This window comes from Phascolarctos cinereus, unplaced genomic scaffold, assembly GCF_003287225.1.
Source record: "Phascolarctos cinereus isolate Bilbo 61053 unplaced genomic scaffold, phaCin_HiC Scaffold_2;HRSCAF=192, whole genome shotgun sequence".
Lineage (NCBI taxonomy): Eukaryota > Metazoa > Chordata > Mammalia > Diprotodontia > Phascolarctidae > Phascolarctos > Phascolarctos cinereus.
The window spans coordinates 381,131,594-381,152,226 of NW_027555625.1; the positions used below are offsets into that span (position 1 = coordinate 381,131,594).

The 20,633-nt window shown below is 42.5% G+C and overlaps 1 protein-coding gene across 2 annotated transcripts in view; it reads right to left on the reverse strand.

The window, feature by feature from the left end:
* Window positions 1-4,514: 4,514 nt before the first annotated feature.
* The window catches only part of DPYSL3 (dihydropyrimidinase like 3), a 141,790-nt gene continuing 125,671 nt past the window's right edge, over window positions 4,515-20,633 (reverse strand). For both annotated transcript variants that reach the window (XM_020964234.2, XM_020964236.1), the window contains exons 10-14: window positions 17,894-18,035; window positions 13,617-13,787; window positions 10,832-11,011; window positions 9,813-9,975; window positions 4,515-8,477 (exon numbers count right to left, since the gene is read on the reverse strand). In XM_020964234.2, coding sequence (XP_020819893.1) covers window positions 8,389-8,477; window positions 9,813-9,975; window positions 10,832-11,011; window positions 13,617-13,787; window positions 17,894-18,035 — 745 coding nt within the window. In that variant the 3' untranslated portion in view covers window positions 4,515-8,388. The remainder of the gene's footprint in view (window positions 8,478-9,812; window positions 9,976-10,831; window positions 11,012-13,616; window positions 13,788-17,893; window positions 18,036-20,633) is intronic.

The window sequence follows — 20,633 nt, forward strand, 5'->3', positions numbered from 1 at the left end:
GGGGCTCTCATTTCAAAGTCCCCAGACTGGCTAGATGGTCTCTTGTCTGGTGTGATTAACCAAGGTCATATATTCAAAGTGTTCTGCAAGCCTTATAAATGTGCCATATAAATGTCAACTAACACTGTAAATAATGACTAACATTATGATGTAGTGGGAACTTGAGCAGGTTTAACTTCAGGGTCACTGAAGTCTCTCCCAATTTGGAAAAACTGTGATTTGTGTCCTGTGTACTTTTAATGATAATTAATAATTAGAAATTACTTTTACTACTAATTTAATAATAAACTCCATGTGGAGATCTAGTCCACAGCTGACCTCCGGTACTGTGCCCTAACCAGTTGGGCTCATCAGCCATGCTTTAAGCCACAGAAGTCTGGGAAAGCCCAGATTCTGCTTCCTTGCCTTACACTCAAAATCTCATGTACATGAGCAGCCTTGCTGTGTGGCCTTGGACACGTCTGACTTCTCTGGGCCTCAATTTTCTTATCTATAAGATGACGGACTTGGCCTAATTCAATCAATCGTTTAATAAACATTTATTAATTGTGTACTGCGTGTCAGGCACTGTGCTAAGCACTGGGGATACAAAAAGAGGCAAAAGACCAGTGTCTGCTCTCAAGGAGATTACAATCTGACAGGGGAGACAACATGCAAACAAATGTATGCAAAGCAAGGTACAGACAGGATAAACAGGAGATAAAATGAACGGGGAAGGCACTGGAATTAAGAAGGGGTGGGGAAGGCTTCTTGTAGGTGGGATTTTAGTTGAGACTTAAAGGAAGCCAGGGAGGTCAGTAGTGAGAGCGGAAGAGGGAGAGCATTCCAGGCACGGGGGACAGCCAGAGAAATGAGCACTCATTCCTATGGCATCTTAGAAGGCTTACAAAATGCTTTCCCCACAATAGTCTTCTGAGGTAGTGGTATGATTGCTACCATCCCTATTTAACAGATGAAGGAACTGAGGCTCAGAGTTGAAGGGGCATGCCCAGGTCTCCCATCTCCCACTGTCTGCTGCAGCTTTGCCAATCACCAGTTTTATAGCTCCCACACCCACTCCTCAATATCTCTGTCCTAATCCATCCTGGTCACAAAAGTAGATTGACATTCCAAGTGCCCAGCACAAACAGGATCTGTGGCTGAGAAGACCGCATTCACTCTGTTTCCTAGTCACTAAAGCCTCCTTCTGCCTGCAGAGCGAATAAATGTATCTTTCAGTCCAGACAGTGCCTCTTCTTAGGCCCAACAATACCTCGGCGGCAGGCCGGCGGGTTGGCTGTTGCCCTGAACTCTTCCTTAATAACTTGATTTGTTTGGCAGGCCAGCCTGGCTCCCCCAGGCCTGCATGCTAAGTACTCCCACAATCCCAGTTAACCCTCTGCCTGCCAACATGTTCTCAGCAGCCATCAAACAAAGTGACAGAAGATCTATTTGGAACTTTGGATCTTGACTAGAAGAGACAGGTTCTGCAGGATTCACTCTGATGGTCCTCTCATCTCTTACCTCTGTCAATTACCTTCACAATACCGGCTCTTCCCAACGACCGGCCCTACTGATCAATGCATCAATCAACATGCATTGATTAAATGCCTACTATGTGCCAGGCACCATGCTAAGTGCTGAGGGATACAAAAAAAGGCAAAAACAGTCCCTGCTTTCAAGGAGCTCAGTCTAATGGGAAGACAACCTGTGAACAAGATATATACAGGATAAACTAGAGATAATCTCAGGGAAGTCAGCATTCAAGGGCATTGGGAAAAGCTCCTGCAGAAGATGGGATTTTAACCAGGACTTGAAAGAAGCCAGGAGGCAGAGCATTCCAGTCTTAGGGAACATCTGGTGAAAATGGGGATGGGGGTGTTTTGTGCTAAGAACAGCAAGGAAGTCAGTTTTACTGGCTCATGGAGTAAGGCTTAAGAAGACTGTCAAGGCAGGCTGGGCTTCACAGGTCGTGAAGGGCTTCGAAAGCCAAACAGGTGATTATATATTTGACCCTGGAGATGTCAGGGAACCACTGCAGTTTACCGAGCAGGGAGGCAACCTGATAAGGCATGGGCTTTAGGAAAATCAGTTTGGCAGCTGAGTGAAGATTGAACTGGAGTGGGGAGAGGCTTGGGGCAGGGATTCTGATATTCACTCTGACGTAGAGAACTGACAACTACAGCTTTCTAAGAATGGGCCAGTGCCATAGGAGGGCATATGTCACTCACTCATTATTAAAGCACTTTAAGCAAAGACTGAAATTGTCTGGGATTTTCTTAAGTGGACTCCTACTCAGACATCAGACTGGATGTTCCCTGAGCTCCCACCCAGCTCTGCAATCTTAAGATTCTTGGTGAAGATCAATGTCCATACCACCCTCACCCAAATAGGAGCGTTTTTGTAGCTCTCTTGCATTGGGAGATAAAAGCAACTATTTGAACAGAGAACGGATGGAACATAGAATGCATGAAGGGGTTAAAGGTAGTACAAAATAGAAAGGTAGCCTGGGGTCAGATTATTAAGGATGTTAAATGTAGAGGCCAATGGACTATGGGTTTTAAATGTTGTATATGCGATCTAATGCAATGTGGCTGGTTTTGCTCAACTCATTAAAAAAAAAAAACTGTTGTAAGCTCACCAGGCTTAAATGCCAAGCTCAGGTTCTACTTATCCTAGTGGCAACAGGGAGCTACAGACACTTCTTAAGCAGTGTGTCACATGATCAAATGTGCTTTAGGGTGATTATTTGGACAGCCCTGTGCAAGACGGATGAGAGATGGCAGAGATGGAAATTCTAGATGTCCAGTCACGAGAAGAAACAGAACATAATGGCTACTGCTGTAGTTGGAGTCAGGCACTGGCCCCTATTCAAATCCTACTGCAAACATATTTGTTGTTCATCCTTCATTCCTGAAGAGAACCCATCACACCTCAAATATGATGTCTTGACTTTTGAGTGAATGGGCTTTGAATGAGGCAAAGCAAAGTCCTCAGCCTTATTCTCTCCTCCAGTCATTAGAGTCCAGGAAGACAATGGTCAACGTGCCTGGTGATGGCCTCAGGATGCAGTGGGTGACCTGGTCTTTCCCCATCTCAGTCTGCTGAGGCCATGCTCATTCAATGACTAAGGGCTAAGTAAAAAACGAGACAAAAGATGGCCCAATTTACCACCAAAGGTTATCGATCTGGGAAGGGAAGACCCCCAGAGTTTCTGGCCAGAACAGAAAATAATTGCTCTTTACAATCATTCTAAGCCATCAATACTTGAACAATGAGCCATGGAGGCTGGGCTGGGCTTATTATTGGCCAATGAAAGCCAGAATGATTTGTGTTTAAAGGCACAGCCAAGTGGCTCCATTTGAAACACAATGGGCTTTTTAAAAAGCCTGTTCTTATAAGCTACGTTTCAAGAATCAAAAACGAGTGGAAACTGATCAGGACAAAAGAAAATTGTCCCAGCTTTTGGAAGAAAAAAATGGAGAAGGGGAAAGAAAGAGAAGGGAGGAGGAGGTTGTGGTGATTTGGGCCCCCAGAGGGCAGCTGCTGCTACTCCTCTGATAACAAGGTAAAGACAATTAACACAAACCCTTCTCCCAAACCCCGGTTGGCTCCTTCCCACAACTACACACAGCACCCGTGGGAGGAGTAGCCTTAACAGTAATGAGGCACACATGTAAGAAATGTAACAAGGTTTAATTTACATCACCTGCTCTGGAAGTCCTCTCTCTGTGTGATCTCATGCAAAACCCATATTGTGGTCCTTGATCCTTGGAGAGGACCAATGACATCTTGAGCATGGTATCTTGACTTGTGTGTGAACTGCATTTGAGTGAAACAGCTGTGCAAAGTCCTAACACATTTACTATCTGTACTGTACAGCCAAGTCATTTCATTTCTCTGATCCTGACTGTCCTTATGAAGAGGCACTATTATCCTATGGTGTCTAGCACACTAAACTCGAAGTCAGGAAGACCTGGCTTCAAACTCTACCTTTGGCATTTATGAGCTTTATGACCTTTGGCGAATTACTCAATCTCCCTTGCTCACTAAGGCACTGGGACCACTTCCACCTCCCATCACACATAGTCATCACAACTGGGGGAAAGATTTTTCTAGCAAGGCTTGAAAAGCGGGGGAAAGGGTTTTCAGGGTCATCTTCAAATAATCAGAAAAATTCAGAAGAATTCCCATTTCTGGAGCATCCCAGTTATTCAAGGTCTTCATGTTTGCGGGGAAATGATGTGCGGTACAGTGGAAAGGCTCAGAGGCTTTGGCATCAGAGGAGCTGGTTCATATCCCTGCCTGTCTGTTCATGACATGGGACTTTGGTCAAATTACTTAAACCTCTCTGAGGCTCTGGTTCTTCATTTGTAAAACAAAGGGGCTGGACCTCATGGCCTCAAAGTTCTGTTCCAGTTCTAGCTGTGATCCTAAGAGGCTTAATGGCTCAAGGGACTTTCTGTTACACACACACACACACACACACACACACACACACACACACAAAGAAGGAGGCTGGACACCACAGGGAATGTTGTTTTACAATTATTTTAATAACCAGGTTTACAGTAACAGTCACTTGGATGAACTTTTCTTCAGCTAAACTCAAAATACTGTTTTCTTTACGGTTCAAACCAAACAGCTCTTCCACACGGGAGCTGCTTCACAGCAACCACAGACCACAGGAAGGTTCACTTGTCCTTTCTTTCATATTCACCAGATACAAGAAAACTTGACACCCACAAACCATACGTCAATAGAAGAAGTTTAAGGGGAAAATTTAAGGGAAATATACAATAAATGTTGGCTGCCCACAACAGCCAGTGAGCATATCTGGGAATCCAGCTTGGGTCTTCCCATGGAGAAAGCTTAGACAACCCTTGGCAGTATATGGAAGTTGGAAACTCAACCTGCCAGGCGTGTTATTTCTGGCCTAGGACAGCCCAGCCTCACAGTAAGATCCAAGAAAAGGTATCTGTGAGGTAGAAAGATGGAGAGAGCATCCATTTGCTCAAGTACACCATCGCCATCTTCTTACTTAAACTGAATCTTTAAATTGAATCAGTGGGAAAGGTAACAATTCCATTAGCACCTGCTCCTGCCCACCACTCCAGGAAAAGCTAACTGGATATCTAGGACCAGAGGGAAGTAGAACAACAATGAGAGAAGGAATGTTCCAGAAGTCACAGGATCAGAGATCACAGGGCTCCGGGTAAGGGCGGGATGGTGGCTGGCAAACTGAGGCCGAAGAAGGCCATCTGAGAGCCCTGCCTCAAGGAGAAGGCTTGAAGACCTGGAGAGAGAGGACTGTAGAATCGTCATAATGAAAACTCTGGCAAAACCGCCTTCAGAGACCAGAGCTCTAATCTCTACAGTTCACGCTGTGAGTCATTTCCTTCTCCTTTTTACTGACCACCTGAAGGAGAGGCCTGATGAATTTTTTGGACAGTAGGGCATTAGTTGATGTCATTTCTTTCCTGCTACTGTTCAAGAAGAAACCCAACCATTTAAAAATAAGACAGAAGACTCTGAAACCCAAGCAATCGATTCCGTGGAAGCTAAACTCAGCAAGATGCTGATTTATTTTTCACCTAGAATTACTGGGTTTGGCAAGATGTTATCCAAGCGAACAAAGATGAGATCATCCTTTGAATCTTTTGGTCTGCAACCCCCCCCCCCCATGCCCTGGATAATCTTTACAGCTCTTCGGCTTAATCTGCCTGTGCAAACTGAAAGGTTCTGACCAATTCCTTCACGTCAGAATCTCTCAGTAACGAGGGAGAGCACAGCTGAGGTGGATGGGCGACCGTGAGAAAAGAAAGATGATATGGAGGGCCTTCTTGGGCCATAAATGGCTTGGCTCCCTCAAGTACAGGCAGAAAGGCTGCAGATTTTCATTTCTGTAATGTTAGCGCTATCTTGTGGCCATGGCTTGGGATTACAATGAAATCTTAAAGAACCAGCAAGGTATTTATTTATTTATTCTCCGCACACTCAGGCTAAGTACAATAGGCCAGAGGTCTACATTGGGAACCAGTAACCCCAACTGACATTAAGCCTAATTCCACCCCTTCCCCCACCCATGGATGAAACAAATCTAAAATGCTACGTCCTCTTAGCCTTAACATCTAAAACTGATTCAAAACAGAGGAAAAGAAGGAAAGATATATGCCAAATAACCATCCAAGGCAATAGTCACTAAATGGTTGGCCCTTAGAGACAAAAATGGCCTCACTGGGATGGTGCCTTTCCAGGGTTGGTGCACAGATTTCATTTTATTCCTCTCTTAGGGAAATGGGTTCTCTCAACACCAGGGTTTCTCAGTCTTCATTCCAAAATATGATTTTTTCAAAGCCCTTGTAAAATTTAAGAGATGAGGATATCAACATTAAATTATTTTAAAAGCAATTTCAATTCATTAAAATCCTCCCTAGTCATTTTCAGTCTGTTCTGTTCTCTTTTTCATTTCTGGCCTGATTCACAACACAGACCAACCGCAGGGATATTTGGTTGGATGGTTCTGCTATTTCTTTAGGAAAAAGAGGGCCAGGGACACTGGGCAAGAAAGGAAAAATGGAAATGCACCACCCTCCTCAGTCCCCAGAGGAACAAGATGGAGTATTGAGAAGACCCTAAAAAGCATTGGGAGCCCTCTTCTCTGTTCACTTGGGATTTGTCTACTCAACTCATCTCCCTCCTCAGGTCAGAAACCTGAAAATAAAAACCATCTTATGAGTATAAATCCTTCAGAATGTCCTGGTTTGGGAAAACTATGCCCATGCTCTCTGTTCCTGCTCAAAGGTACTCGAGAAAGCCTGTGCGTGCAATACACAATGCAAGAAAATGACCAGCAGTGGACAATCAATGCTTGAACTCAGAAGACAAAAGCAGGTGTATGCAAGATCTCACTTCTCTAACTCGACCTTTAGCAAACTCTTGCCCTGTGACCACAGGCTTAAGCACTGGAAGGGATCTTAAAAGATCATCCAACTCCTACATTTTGCTAAGGTGGAAAATAAAGCCACCCTTTCCTGACCTTTACAAGAACTCATAAACACAGCAGGTTTATTTCTTAATGAAGGATAAAATGGATCAGTTACAAATGAAAAAGAAAATGTCAATGGAAAAAGTCTTCTCTGACTTCCTGCCTTCTCCCACACCCATCCCCAGATCCACAGGAGATGAGGTTCCTTACCGCTAATTAAAATTTCAAGGGATTCTTAGGAAAATGCCTGCCAAAAACACACCAAAAAAAAAAAAAAAAGACCTTCCATCCAATCTGAAGCTGTATGAGCACCAGGAAACTAAGAAAATCAACTGCCCAGACCTGCCTGGCTTGGCGTCCCCCGGGAGGCTTGATGGAACCTATTTTTGGCCACATCCAACATTAACTGATTTTATACACTAAAATGTCCTTAGGATTCTCTCTCTTCATCAACATGCATTTGTGATCCATCCTCTAGCAGGCAGCTAAAGAGTAACCCGCTAAAGAGTAACTCTTTGTAAGGTGTCACTGCCATCTTGAGGATCTTTGCCCCGCCTCCCTGGGTCACCTATCACCAGTCACCTGGCAGAAAATACAGGGCTGAGGACACCAGCAGGAAGGGAGAAAACGGAAGCACCTTCTTCTCCTCAGGCCAGAGAAGAACGAGCTGGAGAGGCGAAGAGGCCTTGAAAATAACCGAGCAAAAGACCGAAGAACGGGGGACAACCAAGCAGGAGGAAAGAAGTGATTGCCTTTCATTTTTTAATAAAATGTACAAAGTAACACAAACCAGATGAAGAGGAAACGTAACAAAGGCTACGTGACAGAAACTGCTTGCCTTCTCTGGAGGCCCCGTGGTACCGTGATGTGATGAGGTGATGACGACGGTGGCCATGCCCCACGGGCTTCATTGGAAACAGAAGTACTCGACACAATACACAACACCCCCTTTTCCTTCCCCTGGCCCACCCACCTCCCGCACTCAGCCCACCCGCTGCCCCTCTGCCAGGGCTCCCACCACCCTTCCACCCCAAGCGGCCTGTTTCCCTTTCGTTCTACCTTTTGGGTTCCCTGTCCTCCCAGCTTTGTCTATCCCCCGTCTTATAACTCAGCGGCACACAAGCACGCAACACATAGGTAGGTTACAGACTCTTAACTTAGTGACTCATCTTACTGCATGCATGTAGAAGAGGAAAAAAAACTCTCAAGGCTATGCAAAAAAACCCAAATCAACAGAAATGAAGCGATACTCTTAAAGCGAGGCAAGCGAGTAGCACTGGGAGAAAAAAAAATAAGGCTTGAAGGCTTATTGATTCTTCAGATTGGAACTGTTTGGATTCACTTTCTTTCTTTCTTAAATACCAATGTACCATTTTGGCTTTGAAAAATCTCTTCTGGTTTCTCATCCTCTTTGGGGCTACTTAACTCAGGGATGTTATATTAGAACGGCCTCCAGGGGGCGCCACGATACGCTTGCTGGCGGAACGGACGCCTTCATCCACCTGAGTACCTGAAGGTGCAAGTAAGAAAATGACACACGAAGATTAATGTCAAGGGCTAAGACACTGAACGGCTTCCCAACCTTCATCAGTCACTTCCCAAAAGCATCCTTCACTTTGTTCCTGTCTCATTGTCTCTCCCGCCATTAACCCATGCTCCATTTCCAAGTTTCTCTTTCTCTTCCTATTTTTCTCTCCCTTTCCTCCAATTCATTTTTTGTGTGGTTTGTTTTGAAGCAACAGGGGTTAAGTAACTTGGCCTGGGTCACACGGCTAATTAAGTGTCTAAGGCCAGATTTTGAACTCAGATCTTCCTGACTCCAGGTCCAATGCTCTATCCACTGCACCACCTAGCTGCCCCTCCAATTCACTTTCTCCTTTTTCCTTTTCCTATTCTGCCCCCTAATTTGGTGAGAATATTTAATTAAGTTTGGTATGGCTTTTATTTACGTAGTGAAAATATTTCTGTACATTAGAAGTATTTGTCATGCTATTGTAATAACTAGCACTTTTAAGGTTTTCAAAGTGCTTTACAAATATCTCATGTACTCTTCACAACAACTCTTTAATTAAAGCACTATTATTATCATCCTCATTTTAGATAAGGATGATGCAATGAAATGACAGATGAGCAAAGTGAGTGACTCACATAGGGATATAGGAAGTGCCTGGGGCTGCATTTGAACTCAGATCTTGATTCTAAGTAGTGTGTCCTCACCTACCGCACCACCTAGCTGCCCCAAACTGAGTAAATCTATTTCCCTGCTGCTCATTTTATAAAGTGGAAGTGTAGTAGAAATCATACGCTGGAAAGAACTCTGGACAGAGGGTCAAAGAAGACTCAGGATGGAGAGCTAGCTTTACTTCTAAACCTGGCTATATGATCTTAAACCATTCATGCTACCCCTTGGAATCTCAGTTCCTGCATTTGTTAAATGTAAAATTTAAAAATAGAAACTGCAAAATTTTAAATTTTAGAAATTTAAAAATTAAATTAAAAATTTTTAATGTAAATTATAAAAGAAGAGGAGTTAGACCAGAGGACTACTGTGTTTTCAGCACTTCTAAAATCCTCTATTTCTGGAAAGAAGAAAGCAACTCCTCCATGGCCAGCATTCCTTGTTGACTTAAGACACTTTCTTCTTGTCCCCAGAAACTTCTCCCTTAAGAACAAAGCAGACACCTTTCTGTTTCTTAAGATAATTATCCAGCCTCAAGGCCTATTACCCAGATTTCCCAGGGTATTTATTGTTATTATTATAGGCTACTGCTGTTGTCCTGTTTGGTTTTTCAATTTTCAGCCTTCTATTTTCCACCCAAATCCAGGCACGGCAGTCCAGCCTTACCTGACAGGCTAAATCCTGACTGATGAAGATTTCTCACTGGGGGGGTCTGGCGAGTGGGCGACCCCCTGGTGGAACCTGCAGGGGTGCCCCCTTTGGGAGTGGTGGTCAAGTCAAACACTGGCCCATCATACATGCCCCTTGGCACAGCGTGCATTTCAGCCATCTGCCACCATGGAAAAGAAAGTGTTATTAATTCAAATCAACAAGCAACTATGAAGTCCTTTCGTGTCAGGCACTGTACAAAAATGAAAGGTGTTTGAACTCAAGTTCACAATCCTCTTAGAGTTGAGAGCAGACCGCAAGTCAGCAAGCCTGGGATTGGTGTCACTGTGTCTGGCCCATTGGCCCCTAGCTTTGGTTCCATCACGGTGGCCACTGCTTTCATCTACTCCCTATGGCCTCACAGGGGCAAAGCAGTGAACTCAGTAGCGTCCCTCCCTGGCAAAGCCAAACACGTGCCAGTACCTAGTCTAAAGGCACACGGGCTCCCAGAGTCACCAAGCATAGATAAGTCCCACAGATATGTTCTCTGCATTAACACTAAGGACACATTATTTTATGATACTGACTCAAGCAAGTGAGCTACAATGGGTCAATATTTTGATCTTCTTTCCCTTTTCTGCTCTAGGGATGTTCTAACCCTAGTGAATAAAGGGATGGCCACCACCCCATTCAATAATCCTTTTTAAAGTGCCTATTGCATGCCAGGTAAGCCTGGGGAGGATATCAAATTAAAAATAAAATAACTCCTGTCCTTAAAAAGCCTACAATCTACAGGACCTTATGTCAGTGCCTAAACTTGCAAACACTAGGATGCAATTTATTTTGGTCACAAGACCATAAGGCTAAGCCCCTTCTTGTAGGGGACATCGCTTAGCCAGAGACACGGTGTCCTAATACTTCACTATTCTTCTCGGTACCCCAGTGAAAACAAAGGCAAGACGTCAGCCCTTGCCCCAAGCCTTTCAATTCCCACTACCGTTGACTTTTACTATATTTGGGTTCAGTCTCCTCCTTACCTTCCTCCGAGCTTTAATGCGCTTATAGACAAAGTCCGAGAAAGGGCTACAGGGGATGAAGCGCCCAGCCCCCTGGGTCACGTGAAGATTGCCATCCTCCAGCATGATCTTGCCCTGGCAAATGACCACCAGGGGCGCTCCCCGCAGCTCCATCCCTTCAAAGATGTTGTATTCTGCAGCCTGTAACACAAGAGAAAATTTCACAAGGGACAGATGAGACGAATAGGATCTTTGTGGACATTGTGAGCTGAGCACACTACCCTGTCCCTGGCATCATAAGGCACTGATACACCATGATAAAAGAGAAAAGGAAAGTCCAGAATGTCCCCAACTTCTTCCAGAGGATGGACTCCTATAGAGCTGTAACTTTCTCTAACAAAGTGAGTGATCTTCATAGCAATAAGACCAACCCAGCCGTAGTTAACAGGGAAACTCAAGAGAACTGAGAAGATGGCTAAAGAATTCCTGACCTCCATGAGTTTAAGTCATCAAGTGTGGAAGAACTATATTCCAGAGAACTAAAAAAAAAAAAAAAACCACACTGATTTCTGGAAAAAAAAACCTGAAGAACACAAAAGGCGTTCAAGAACTGGACAAATGGGAAAATATTCTGATTTTCCAAGAAGGTAGATTCTTCAAAGTGAGGCTATGGAGCTTGATTTTACAAGCTCAGAAGATTTTTCCAGGAAACAAAGGGATGGGTGATTTGTGAGCTTTTGAAAAGGGGAGTAGGGATCACGATGAGCAAACGCAGGTTCATGAAAAAGAAATCATACCAGATTAACCTCGCTCCTTTTTTGATAGAATCACCACATTGATACAACAAGGCAATGCCACAAACATAAGATATATGGAGTTCAACCAAGGCATTTGATAAACTTTCTCGTGATATCCTTGTAGAGAAGATGGAATGGTAGAGAGATTAGTCAGACTCAATGACTAGAAGCAAAGAAGGGTGGCTGATGGGTCCGTGTCCACCTAAAACAAAACTGCTAAGTGAAGGGCCAAAGGGCTCTGTCCTTGGTCTTCCTCTGTCCAACATTTTTATCAGTGACTTGGATGAAAGCATATGTGGCATGCTCATCAAATCAGAGATGACTGATGTATCTGGCCATAAGGCTGGGGAAAAGAGCTAACACAGCAGATGACAAAAGCGGGGTCCAATAAAATCTCAACTGGCTGGCATGAAGAACTGAAGCTCTATAAGATCAAATTTAGGAGGGATAAACAAAATTCTACACCTGGGTTCAAAATGATCAGCAGTACAAGCACAAAATGAGGAGGCTGTGTCTTTGCCATAGTTCATTTAAAAAAGGACTGGAGGCGGGGTAGGGAACGGTTAATAAACTGCAAAGCCAATGAGAGTCAAGAGTCTGGTTTGGCATGTATGCGCACGCACACACACACACATGCAGGAATAAAGGATGAGAAACAACAAATGTACAGAGAAGGGTGCCCATGATAGAGAGGAGACTAGAAACCATGTCATATAAAGATTATTTGGAGGAAGTAGGAATGTTTAGCCTGGAAGGGATGACTAGGGAAATTAGGAGAGCTGTCTTTGAATATTTAAAGGATTCTCAAATGAAAGAATGATTAGGCTTTCTTTTCTTGACCCCAAAAGACAGAATTAAGAGAAATGGGTAGAAGTTTTAGAGGCAGATTTCGTCTCAACCCATGGAAACCCTAACAAGTAGAGATGTCTTCAGAACAGAGTAGTCCACTTTGGCAGGTGGTAAGCTGTCCTCCAGAGGCTGAATAACCACCTCCTGAGAACAGCATAGGAGGGATCCTCTCTGAAATCTGTGTTAAACTAACAAGATGTCCTCTGAGGCTTCTTTCAACTTCTAAGATATTAGGATTTGGAGGCTCAATTTCAGAATTAATTTTCTAACAAATTGTACTGCAGTGGGGATTTGGCTACCTCATTTAGGGAGATAGGGAAATTCAAGTGGCAGGTTGACAATCATCTGGTATAGGTTTCGTAGTAGTGCTTCCTACACTGGAATGAGAAGGTGAACCATATGAGTTTTGTTCGTGTTATTTGGTCATTTCAGTTGTGTCTGACTCTTGCTAACTCCATTTGGGATTTTCTTGGCAAAGATACTGGAGCGGTTTGCTATTTCCTTCTCTAGCTCATTTTACAGAAGAGGAAACTGAGGCAAACAAGGTTAAGTGACTTGACCAGCTAATAAGTGTCTGAAACCATATTTGTACTCAGGAAGATAAATCTTCCTGACGCCAGGCCAGGTGATCTATCCACTGTACCATGTAGCTGCCCCAGACTTATATGAGAGGCAGGACAGTATGGTGGAAATGCGATGAGATTTGGAGTCAGGGGAGATAGGTCCAAATCCTTGCTCTGCCACTTACTGCCTATGTGACCTTGGGCAAGTCTGAACCTTTCTAGGCTTCTCTGTAAAATGATGGGTGGGGCCCAGACTCAATAACCTCTAAGATATCTCCCAGCTCTAACTCTATGAGCCTATAAAAGTCAGAGGTTCCTTCCAATTAAAAGCTGGATTACAAAGGAAGGGCCATTACAGTAGTGTAATGGACTCTAGTTATCATTCTTTATATGTGAAATTTCTTCCACAGCAAGAAAGTTCTCTATACATAAATCTTGGGAAAGTCACTCAAAGTCTCTGAGTCCCATTTTTTCCTGCTCTGAAAAATTAAATGGCCTCTAAGGCCTCCTTCTACCTTTAAACCCTATGACCCCATGACCCCACCACCACCACCACCACCACCACCACCATTCCTTCCCCAGCACAACAAGCCTTACCGACTGATGGTTCTTGGCTGAAACAATCTTCACAGCATCTGGATCCCAAATGACCAGGTCACTGTCAGAACCCACAGATATTCTTCCCTTCCGAGGGTACAAGTTGAAGATCTTGGAGGCATTGGTACTGGTCACAGCTACAAATTGGTTTTCATCCATTTTCCCAGTGGCCTGTTCAAGTGCAAATGGACATTTGTCAATGCACAGCCTCCTCACCCAGAGCCAAATTAGGAGGTTGTGACTTGGGTTCAGATGGCCAAGGGCACTTCAAATGCTGCAGTCACAGAATTTCAATATGGTAAGCCTCAGGATCGACTAGGGAATGACCACCGGACAATGGAAGACTAGACATGGTTATTATCATTTCTCGAGGAAGGTGACTACCCACTGAGTTTAAATGTCTTGGACTGGGTATCTTTAAGTTGTTATCAGACAATGGCTATTTGGTGCAATAATGAATAGGTTCAGTATAGGTCAATGGCCCCCAACCCCAATTTTTCAATCAATCAAATCCATCAACAAACATTTATTAAGCATCTACTATGTGCCAGGAACTATGGTAGGTTCTGAGGATAAAAAGACAAAGAATGAAACAATCTCTATTCTCAAGAAGTGGGCATGATACCATTATTACCACTATTTTTTAATATAGTACTAAAAATATTAGCTATAGCAATAAGAGAAGAAAAAAAATTGAAGGAATTAGAATAAGCAATAAGGAAACAAATCTATCAGTCTTTGCAGATGATGTGATGGCATACTTAAAGAACCCTAGAAAATCAACTAAAAACTATTTGAAATAATTAACAATTTTAGCAAAGTTGCAGGATAGAAGATAAATCCATATAAATCATCAGCATTTCTTTATATGACCAGCAAAGCCCAGCAGCAAGACATAGAAAGAGAAATTCCATTTAAAATAACCGTAAACAATAGAAAATATTTGGGAGTCTACCTGCCAAGACAGACCCAGGAGCTATATGAATACAATTAGAAAACACTTTTCACAGATATAAAGTCAGATCGAAACAAGTGGAAAAATATCAACTGTTCATGAGTAGGCTGAGCCAATATAATCAAAATGACAATTCTGCCTTAAACTAATTTATTTACTCAGTGCCATACCAATCAAACTAACAAAAATTATCTGACAAACCTAAGAAAAAATAACAAAATAACAGAAATAACAAAAGGTCAAGAATATTGAGGGAATTAATTTAAAAAAATACAAAGGAAGACAACCTAGCAATACTGGATCTCAAACTATATTATAAAGCAGTAATAATCAAAACCATCTGGTACTGGCTAAGAAATAGAGTGGGAGATCAGTGGAACAGATCAGGTACGTGAGACACAGTAGTCGATGACCACAGTGACCTAGTGTTTAACACACCCAAAGACAAAATAGCCTTTGGGATAAAAACTCACTATATGACAGAAACTGCTGGAAAAACTGGAAAACAATAAGACACAAATTAGGTATAGACCAATATCTCACACCATATACCAAAAGGAGGTCAAAATTGGTACGTGATATAGACATAAAGGGTGACACCATAAGCAAATTAGAAGAACAAGGAATAGTCTACCTTTCAGATCTATGGGAGGGGAAGAATTCATGACCAAACAAGAGACAGAGAGCATTACAAAATGTAAAACAGATAATTTTGATTATATTATATTAATTATATTAATATATATTAAATAATATTTAAATTAAATTATATATATTAAATTATATTGTATTATATTAAAATAAAGGGCTTTTATGCAACCAAGATGAAAAGGAAAGGAGAAGGCTGGGAAACAATATTTATGGCAAATGTCTCTCATAAAGGCCTCATTTCTCCAATATAGAGAGAGCTGAGTCAATTTATAAGAATATAAGCCATTCCCCAATTGATAAATGGTGAAAGGACATAAACAGGCAGTTTTCAGATGATGAAATCAAAGCTATCTATAGTCACATGAAGAAGTGCTCTCTAAATCACTTTTGATGAGAGAAATGCAAATTAAAACAACTCTGAGGTACCACCTTACACCTATCAGATTGGCTAATATGACAAAAAAGGAAAATTATAAATGTTGGAGAGGATGTGGGAAAATTGGGACACTAATGCACTGTTGGTAAAGTTGTGAATTGATCCAACCATTGGAACTATCCTTTGATCCAGCACTATCCCTGTATTCCAAAGAGATCATAAAAAAGGGAAAAGGACTTCCATGTGCAAAAATATTTATAGAAGCCCTTTTCATGGTGGCAAAATATAGGATAATTGAGGGGATGCCCATCCATTGGGGAATGGCTGAACAAGCTGTGGTATATGAATGTAATGGAATGCTACCGTCCTATAAGAAATGATGAGCTAGTGGATTTCAGAATAACCTGGAAAGACCTGTATGAACTGACGCAAAATGAAATGCGGAACCAGGAAAACACTGTACCCAGTGTCAATAATACCGTGTGCTGAACAGCTACGAATGACTCCACTCTTCTCAGCAACACAGGGATCCGAGACGAGTACAAAAGACTGGCGAAGGAAAATGCTATCCCCAACCAGATAAAGAACTGATGGACTCTGAATGCAGATTGAAGCACGTTTTTTCACTTGCTTGATCCTTTTTCGTATTTTTTTCTTTTATCCATTTCTTCTCTCACAACTGTGACTAACATGGAAATATATTTTACATGGTAGCACCCATATAACCTACGTCAAACTGCCTACCATTTTCAGAAAAGGGGAGGAGAGGGAAGGAGAGACAAATGCGGAACTCAAAATCTTGTAAAAACAGATGCTAAAAACTGACTTGACATGTGATTGGGGAAAAATACTATTTTTAAAAAATCATACATTATAAGTACATAAAATGTATATGAAATTAACAAAGTAATTGGGTGGAAGGCCCTTACAAGTTAATTTGGAGCAAGGAGAATCAGGACAGGACTCCAGCAGAAGATGAAAATGGAAGATTTAAAGAGGCAGACATAACGGAGCACAGGCAAAGGTACAGAGATGGGACACTGAATATCATGCGTGAGGAAAAGAAAGATGTCCAGTTTGGCTGTGGCATCAAGTGAATAAAGGGGAATAATTATGGAAATAATTCTGAAGAGGCTAGGGCCAGGGCTTTCAGTGCCAACCAGAGGAGGAGGCTGTATGGATCCTAGCGGTAACTGGGAGCCAATGAAGTTTATTGAGCAGGGGAATATGGTCAGAAGAGTACGTTAGGGACATCGCAGAGTGAACAAAATGAACATGCCTTAACACAACATTTTTAGGAAAAGGGTGAAAGTGTGTGCAACAGGAAATCAAACAACACCAAATAAGTGTCTAGTCTCCGGTCTATCAAAAAACATTCATTAAGCTCCTCCTATATGCCACAGCCAGAAAGGTGTTTTCTCACAGGATGTCATCATACGCCTCCATAAGGCAGCATGAAAGAGTGGATAAACCGTAAGACTCAGTGTCAGGAAATCTGGAGTCAAATCCCGCCTAGCGGTGTGACTACGAGCAAGTCTCTGATCCTCAGTTTCCTCATCTGTAAAATATGGATGCTAATGCTTGTAGTATGCAAGCAGGATTATAGAGGTCCAAATGAGCACTTCTTGAAGAACTTAAAGCCTTTGCAAAACCTAAAGCATTTAAAAAAATTGATAGCGATAATGACGATGAAAGCCAATGTTAAATTACAGCCTGAGGGACTCCATTTCAGCAGGTTTAGGGCCTTTCAGAAGTTCTTCCTGGACTTCGCACAGCACCTTGGATGCTATGCTGTAGGTGCTTAATAAATGTTTACTGATTGATGGAAGTGTTAAGAAGAATTCACCAGACTATTTATGCTAAGGGCCAGAAAACCCTCATCGTTTTTCTATTTTTCTTTCCAGAGAAAAGCTAACCAATAATAACTAATTGTTGTTGTAGTCACATCTGACTATACATGACCCCGTGAACCACAGCACACCAATGCTGTCCATAAGGTTTTCTTGGCAAGGATACCAGAACGGCTTGCCATTTCCAGCTCCAGTGAATACAGGAAACAGAAGTTAAACAACTTGCCCACACAGCTACTTTGTGTTGAGACTGGATATGAACTCAGGTCTTCATGACTCCAGGCCCAGTGCTTCAACCCACGGAGTCATCTAGCTGCCTCAATTAATTAATTAATGCTTCTTCATTAACTCACTCATCCTATCCTGAGTTCCAGTTCTTAAACCTCGTCCTGAGTTCAAGAGGAGGGGTCAAGTTGTCCTTCCCCCCCGCCCCCCCGTTTCTTACCACAGCCTTATCCCAGATGACAGACATGCGCTCCTCCACCCCATTTGTGCCCTCGGGTATGGCCGTGAAATTGTCCTTCCCAATTGCCTTCTGAGCTGTGCTGAATGTGCAGTGGGCGCTCCCAGCAAGATGCAGGTCCCCACTGGCAGGAGAGAAAAAAGCTTTAGGTCAGGAAAGATGGCAGAAAAGACCTCAGCACAACCTGCTACCTAGGACAGATGCCCTTGAAGTACAACGCAAAAAGTTAAAGGACCTGCTTCAAATCCCACTTCTCAACACTTAACTATTTATGTAACCTTAACAGCAAGTCACTAAATCTCCTTAGGCTTCAGCTTTTTCATACGTATATGTCCTCTTTCATAGACAAGAATGATAATAATAATAACGACAATAACGATACCAATATCTAACGTTTATATTAGCACTTATGTGCCAGGAACTCTACTAAGCACTTTACAATGATGATAATGATGATAATAATATCTAACATTTATATAGTGCTTACAGTGTGCCAGGCACTGTGCTAAGTGCCTTATCGTAATGATGATGATGATAATTATTACAATAGTAATAGCTAATATTTATATAGCACTTGCTATGTGCCAGGCATCAATGCTAAGCACTTTACAATTATTATCTCAGTTGATTCTCACAACCACCCTGGGAGATGAGTGCTGTGAGTACCCTCATTTTCCAGATGAAGAAACTGAGGCAAACATAGGTTAAGTGACCTACCCAGGGACACGCAGCTAGTATGCGTCTGAGGTCAGATTTGAACTCAAGTCTTCTTAATTTACACAGATGAAGCACTCCACCCACTTTACCACCCAGCTGCTAGAGGATTTCAGCGCCTTTGTGTCTGAGAGGAATTTCTGACTCTCAAAAGCTCAAGAGGAAAACATATTTCACTTTATTGTTACTATTTCTGCTCACAACAATAACTTTCTAATGATGATTTTTTAAAAGACCAAAGATATCTGCGCTACCTAATTACAGAGGCTACTGTGCTGCCCAGTGGTCCAAGGAACAAGTCATCTCAGGGCCACTGAGGCCAGGACGCAGATTCTAACTACAAGAAAATCTGAGGACTAGGCACATTATCACGAACAGAGGACTTGAACACTTCAGAGACTCGAATACGTCTATGACAGCCTTAAAACGTAAGGGGGAGTACAGGAGAAAGTTCCATTCCCATCATTCCGGTGATGGCTCTAGCCGTGTGGCCTTGGATGTGTAAAACCCCCTCTCTGGGCCTCAGGTTAGTTTCCATGCCTCTATAAAATAAAATGAAGGGATTGAAATGGGTGACTTCTAAGGTCCCTTCTGGCTCTAACACTCTGCTCTGGGAAAACAAAGAGGGCACAGTGGAATACAAGCAACACTGAATCTATAGGGACAGAACAGGGTTTAAATCCCACCTCCAATGTTACTGCCTGCGTGACCTTGGGAAAGCCCCTCAAACCTCCACGGGCCTCAGTTTCCTCATCTGTAAAATGAAATCAGTGGACCAAATGGCCTTTGAGGTCCCTTTCACCTCTAAATCTAGGATGCTATGAGCCTATGCCCGGTGGGATGGGAGGCTGCACACTAACAATGCTTGCCACCAGGGAGCAGCAGTGAACAACTCCAGTAATGGATGTGGCCACCAAAAATGGCCAGATAACTGTTCAATATTGGTGGAGTGATCCCTTATACTCACTACACTTTCGATTTAAATATAGGTTATACTCCTAAAACATATCTCTTTAAGAGGAAAAAAGGGTACATATTAAAGATAATTACATAAAATCACCATATTTTAAAGTATATTTACAGTGAAAGGTTTTGGGTTTTAACCTTTCTTTCACATAAAGAGGCTTCATTTCTTTTTGTCATCATCACTCTCTATCTTTTTCATTTTCATTCTCATTCTCTTAGAAAGGGAATGGAAAGGTGGCATAATATAGTGGATGGGGACTGGCCTCAAAGCCAAAACCTGGGTTCAACTCCCACCACATATTAGCTGTCTGATGTGGGCACATTCACCTAAATCTCTCAATCTTCTAGGCAAGTCTTAAGATGGTAAGGTGAAGAGAAGGTGCTGGCTCACACTGGGAGGAGGAGTTTCCTTGCACGGGAATTTCTTACACCAATGAGATCAAAGGTCTAGTCTGAATCCATGTGAGATAATCCCGATGAGATGACATTTTCAAAAAGTGCTCAGCACAGCGTCTGGTACATAGCAGGCACTACGTCAATGTCTATTGCCTTCCCTTTTCCTTTATCAAAAGCACAATGTAGTAGAATGGGAAGAACATAGGTCTTGGAAGTCTGAAGTTGTCGTTCAGTTCTGTCTGACACTGTGACTCCATTTGAGGTTTCTTGGCAAAGATTCTGGATTCTGGTTTGCCATTTCCTTCTCCAGCTCATTTTACAAATAAGGAAACAGGGTAAGTGACTTGCCCAGGGTCACACAGTTAGTAAGTGTCTGAGACTGAATTTGAATCAGAAAAATAATCTTCCTGCTAGCATTCTATCCACTGCATAGACCTTGGGTCAATTCCCTGAGTCCTCATCATAGTGCTTGGCCCCTAGTAAGCGTTTAGTAAATATTATACCTGTTTATCTATCTAACAAAGTAGTTTTAAAGTTTCCAAACTTACCATCAGCCACTCCCAGGGCTTTGGGAGCCTGGTGCCAAGCTCTAGGAACTCTCCATACAGTAGGTAATCAATAGATGTTTGATGACATTGACCAGAAA